We start from the raw sequence: 6025 nt of genomic DNA on the forward strand, positions 1-6025 counted from the left end.
TTATTCCTACCAGACAATGAAAGCAATGAAAAAACTCTCAAAGTGGTTCCCGCTAAAACAAACCCTCATCTCCACTGATGTCATTTTGTTAATGTTAAACAGTGACTATTAAACCTGTGTGACATGTGGCACATGATCAAGGCTGCTACTCAGTCTTTCTATTGTAGAAAAGATTGAACTGATTTTTCTGTTTCTTCAAGATTTTTTTTTTACTATTGATAGAACGTTTCATCAATTATAACTAAACCACAATTATGCTGTTCCACTGCAAACAGTTTAGACAAGCAGTACAGTACAATGAAGGGTAGTCATGTCAGACAGAAAACAAAAAGTGGAGAACAGAGAGAGAGAGGATCAGAAGTGTCCTCATAGATAAATACTACATACTGTAATAAAGGACATTATTATAGACTGTTTGTCACTTAGTAACAAACAGTCTTTCAAGTGTTATTGTTATTATATTTGCAGTAGCTTCAGTTCAGTGTCTGTGGATGTGTTTTCAATATTTCCAATGCTTGAATATAAATGGTATATAGTACTGGAGTTGAGTTGTTTGTATCTACAATATTCAGTATAATCCCAGTATAGTGATTCCCATTGTGAGTTGATGGTTAATTCTTAACACACCTGTTCACAAGCAAACGTCAGCTCTAAAGTTCTGCATTTTTTAATTTGCACAATGCTCCTCTTAAATAAAAAAGGGTGAAATTGATAGCTAGTTTACATAAAGAGGCTTAGCCTATAGAATTAATACTTTGGATGAGCAGCATGGTCTGAAACAGAGTCAAATTGAAATAAATTTTGCTTTAAGTCTGTCTGTGTATTAGCTTTTACCAAATTAAATAGGAATAGGATCTATCCTATTTAAAATCCAGTTTTGAGGTTTTTCTTTACCAGACTAATGCCTAATGTAACGCACCTTTAAGTGAACTTCTGTAATTTTATTAATTTTGTTGCTATAAAGAAGTGGACAGAGTAAGGTTCATACCAAAACGAATGAGATTGTTTTCTGACCGTCACCAGTTCGTCGTGGACTTCACGTCTCTCCCTGAAGCCGAGCGCGGATCGGTCTAATAACTTTTTTTCACGCGCGCACAGATTCTCGTGACGCACTCAAGTGTCCGCGCGAGGCGGGCGTGCCTTCATATTCCTCTGGCGTGAGACGCAAACTCTCAAGGGCAACAAGTTAAGCGAACGGACGCGATTAAGAACAAGCAACAAAAAGGGGAGACGCGGGGCGAGCGAGCGCGAGAAGGATGAGGACCTTCCAGAGCCAGAGTCCGCCTGAGCAGCGCGGAGCCCCCCGCAGCGCCATGAACCCCAGCGCGGCCGGCGTCACCCTCGCAGCCCTGCTCATCCTCACCATCCCAGTCTGCAACAGTGAGTTGTGTTTGTTTGATTTTAGCAAATGAGATGAGGATGCATTTACATCAGAGTACTGCAGTGCTAAATAAATATTATTACCATATGTGATCATTAGCCCTTATGTATATTGTGTATTCCAAAGAAAATGGCTGTGTATAGCATGTTGTAATGTGATTATTTGTAGTGTTTCATAAATGTTCTGTATTGCTTTTCTTGTTTATTATTGATGATAATTTGCAGTGTGTATTAATATATGATACACATGTATTAATTAATTATTAATTAATTAATGAAGAGAGCGATACATCATTCAAAGAATATGTAATTATCCATCCATCAACCAGTTTGGCCAGAACGTGCTAAAAAAACAATGTTCTGGTTTCTGGTTTTCTGACACAATGTCTCCACCATGTGTTTCGGAAACGCTTCCTCGTCCTCCTGAACTTCGCAGTGGCCCAACATCAACCACATTTTCTTTCACCAAGGACAAACTTACTTCCCATCAATCAACACATTGATTGAACGCTTACTTCATTGTGTTAGAAAAGCTTTTATCCACTGAAGTTGCCAGTGGCGCAGGAGAAGCCGAGGAGTTTCAGCTTTAACTGTTTTCTTATTACTGTATTAAACACAAGGTGGACCAGCAGAATTCGAGCAGTCCACAAAAGATCAGAAGCAACTCCTCAGTCAGGTATGCAGCAATGCAACACTTTCTTTCTTTCTTTCTTTCTTTCTTTCTTTCTTTCTTTCTTTCTTTCTTTCTTTCTTTCTTTCTTTCTTTCTTTCTTTCTTTCTTTCTTTCTTTCTTTCTTTCTTTCTTTCTTTCTTTCTTTCTTTCTTTCTTTCTTTCTTTCTTTCTTTCATATTTTGCCATGCTTGCTGCAGATAGATGCTGTGTGCTCATCCTACCTCTCTGCAGACATGAAGTTTTGGGTAAGTGACATTGGATTATGTCCGGCCTATTTTTTAATATTAAAGCATCTTAGACATGTATGGTGCTGACACTATCATATTGTTTATTTTCCAGGCATCTGACATTTTAGGGGAACTCTGTGTCTTGATGTTGGTTCAGAAGTCAAAGGTATGTTATGAATACCTTACATTTTACATGTTAAATGACAGTGAAACAGAGAAAAGTGAAATTTTGTAATCCTTTCAGGAACTGAAAGTGCAAGAGAATAGTAAAAGGGTGAGTACGACTTTGTCAACTATCTGCCTCAACCTGTTTAGAATATATACAAATAATACAAATTCTACAATCACTGCACTGCTACGTTCTGATGCTTTTCCCACTGCATTACCAGTACTTTATATTGTTTAAAACTAAATGAGTTACTGTTTGGCAAATAGAAAATGTTGTACTAGTTCTCCCTCACCCGCTTGTGTGCGCTGCTTGTTAGACGCTACATAACAATCCCATGTTATGTGCAGCTACAACAGTATGACAAAACTGCTTTTTATAGTTTTATGCCTCTTTTACAACAAGTTGCTACTGGATAAAACATCAACAACATTAGAAAGTTACTTCTTCTGAACATTTACTCACATGAGACTGACTATTTCTATAAAACATATTTATTTTCCTTTGTACACATTTATTCTCAAGTGATATTTTCTCTTCAATGGAATGATTTCTATCTAGCTTGTTCCCCTCTACCCCTGGTGCTGTGTGGTAAATAATGCTGAATGTTATGTGGTCATCACTGATTGCACCAACAGCTGCACAGAAGAAGCGTTCTATTATGACCGTGTTGCTGTGTTGCATGTTGTTGTGTGTTAATTAGAGAGCAGCAGTGCTTCTCTCTTCCTGTGTGCACTCCCTGCGTTCTGGAGCGGAGCTCTTATTCATGTCCATGTGTCTGGCTCTACCTGTGTGTGTGTGTGTGTGTGTGTGTGTGTGTGTGTGTGTGTGTGTGTGTGTGTGTGTGTGTGTGTGTGTGTGTGTGTGTGTGTGTGTGTGTTGATCAGAGCCCTGTCCCTGTGATGCACCCTCTTCTTCATCTAGTTTCTCAGCTCCACACCAGAAGAGAACGAGGACTCTCAGCGCGCGTATGTACCACTCATGTCAGTTCTCTTTTCACTGCCCATTTGTTGTTTCTTTGCCCTTTACTAGACACCGTTATGACCACTGAGCGATAGAGCAAAGCTGTCACAAATCAAGATGCTTTGTTTACAACATACATGCATGTAGTTTTTTGAGAGAAATAGGAAGCATACTGCTGTAGTATGGTGGACCCATAATATGCTTTTTCACATTGTGTGGCTCTGTTCTCAGTAAGAGCTTATTTTGTATTAGTTGTTCTTTCCCAAGCTGACTATAATTATGGTTTAAAATGATTTCATCTGAGAGGTGAACAGACCCCACGGTGCTGTTACACCGTGACATTTGCATAGTGGATGCAGTGAAATTGTGAGATATAAACACGGACGGTGGTTGTTTCGGAAAATCCAGATGTGAGAGAATCCTGCCAAATTTGTTCTGTCTCTGTACAGGCTGAACTGCAGGGACCTGCAGGAATCCAGAGCAGAGGTTACTTCCTCTATCGGGTACAAACATTGTTTATGTCAGAAAATTCCTGTAGATCACACGAACATACAATTAAACTTTGCTTGCATTTGCAGCCACGAAATGGAAGAAGATCGTTAGAATATGAATAAATTAAAGGTAATATTCTAATGACACTTCAACATCCATAGATGCAGCTTCCAAGTAGACATTAATTGACTTTATTAAAGCCCAAGAAAAATTCAATAGGCATTATGTGTTACCTTCCTTTGAGATGTATTTAATAATAAACTGCTGTGAGGATGTGTGAAAATGTGCTTGTATCATTGTTGTCAATACAGATCTCGAGACTCAAACCACTGCCCTATGACTGAGGGACCAAACCACAGCCCTCTGACACTTCTGTATAGTGATGTATACAATGAATGTACATAAAAAATGTGCATTTTTCAGTTTTTATTTTGTCTTGTATGTGTGTTATTTAAATTAAAACTGCTATAATGTGATTAGATGTTAGTAAGTCGTATTTGTCACTGTGTCACAAACATTCATTTGAAAATTGGGTAATACATCACATTACAGATACAGTGGACAACACAACTATATGTAAATAAATAAATGAAAAATTTAAATCACAAAAGATGACAAAGAAGCTGAATGTTGGATGTTGCAACGAGTTACTGTCTAAAAAAAGAAGAATGTGGAGTTTTTGAGACCACAATGCGTGATGTTATTGTTACCACACAAATTCTTCTGCAAAAAATCAGGTTTGCACATGCTTTGAAATTTCGATGAGAAACAAAGAAGCTGTGAAAATGATAAGGTTACCTAATCACACTAGTAACTCTCAGCTTAGCATCCCTCTATAAATATACAATTTCTAATCTATATTTTCCAATGTGTAATTACTATTGTTGACAGCAGATGACGCCATCATCAGCTAGTTAAAGTTGACCTGGTTGGTTACACTGAAACAGTACAGCATTGAACAAGTTTGACAACAACAACAAAGAACGAATGATCTTTTTTATAGAAGATTTTAGGTTTTGACAGCTTACTGTGTCAAATTTCTACGCCTTATCTTAACAAAAAAGGGCAAGAACATTAGAACACAAATGGGTATTACTATTTTGACACAAATGAACATAGATTACATGATACTCATGTCAGGAGCTATTACTCCAGCGGGATGAATACATGTGCTTCTCTTGGCAATGCCACTGGAAAATCGTTGCTATTTATATTGTTGCCAAACGTCGAAAATATAAAATAAGATAAGAAAAGAAAAGACTTTAATAGTCCCACAGCGGGGAAATTACTTCACAAGACAGCAAGTACGGGGCAGAAGAATACAGCGACGTGAAGCAAAAACAGTTTAAAAACACTTTGTAACATTTCGTGTTCGCACAGTCCAATGCAGTACAGTACAGGTAGAATGAGTATGAGGTCTTGGAGGGGTTATTGCACAGTAATAAATATAAATCTTGTATTAGTTCGCACATATTTTGCACAGAAAAAATGGTGCACACTGTGTAAATATGGAATATATATATAATAATGCACAGAACTTGCACAAATATTGTTCAAAATATAGGAAGTTTTCAATAGATGCTTGCAAAAAAATTGTATTATAGACACTTTATTATGCCAGATCATTAACCGTCAAACATAAATAATAAAGAAAATGAATGTGCCTGGTTCCTTTTGGGGCAATGTTTCCATTCACCGTCATTTACTGCTTCGAATGTCTTCCTTTTAAAGTCGAACAGCGCCACATCCCAGTTGAATCCATCGTTGTGTCCAGTTGCGGTACTGCATCTTCTGCTACTTTGGCTGTTGCCATGGTGATGAGTACCACGCCAGGGAAGGGACGGACAATTAATTCACTGATTTTCCTTTCCTTACCCAAAGGTTAGAAATAAAGACTATACCAAACAATTAAAATATATATTCATATTCAGACTGTTTTAAATAATTATAAAAAACAAACAGTGTCATTCACAGGGGTCTTTTGTGTTTTGAATTATATTAGCACTAGACACAAACATGGGACATTATAAACTCGTAAAAATGATATTTTAGCCCTTTACCGTTCGGAAGTTAAAATGTTGAAACAAGTTTATATTTTAAACAGCATTTGTTAAGACTTCACTT

At 37.4% G+C, this 6025-nt stretch overlaps 1 protein-coding gene across 4 annotated transcripts; it reads left to right on the forward strand.

Annotated features, from left to right (window-relative positions):
* The first annotated feature begins 1004 nt into the window (after positions 1 to 1004).
* nmu (neuromedin U) lies at positions 1005 to 4380 on the forward strand. 4 transcript variants are annotated; one of them, XM_055508356.1, is made up of 9 exons: positions 1005 to 1380; positions 2001 to 2056; positions 2251 to 2298; positions 2393 to 2446; positions 2525 to 2554; positions 3371 to 3429; positions 3859 to 3912; positions 3988 to 4030; positions 4213 to 4380. In XM_055508356.1, the coding sequence occupies exons 1-8, from the start codon at positions 1257 to 1259 to the stop codon at positions 4010 to 4012; spliced, it is 450 nt and encodes a 149-aa protein (XP_055364331.1). In that variant the 5' UTR covers positions 1005 to 1256; the 3' UTR covers positions 4013 to 4030; positions 4213 to 4380. The 4 variants fall into 4 exon arrangements, with proteins under 4 accessions (XP_055364331.1, XP_055364332.1, XP_029003342.1 ...); XM_055508357.1 differs by having other exon boundaries at positions 1007 to 1380; positions 3371 to 3414; XM_029147509.3 differs by having other exon boundaries at positions 1008 to 1380; positions 3334 to 3429.
* Positions 4381 to 6025: the final 1645 nt, after the last annotated feature.

This window comes from Betta splendens, chromosome 4 (assembly GCF_900634795.4).
Source record: "Betta splendens chromosome 4, fBetSpl5.4, whole genome shotgun sequence".
Classification (NCBI taxonomy): Eukaryota; Metazoa; Chordata; class Actinopteri; order Anabantiformes; family Osphronemidae; genus Betta; species Betta splendens.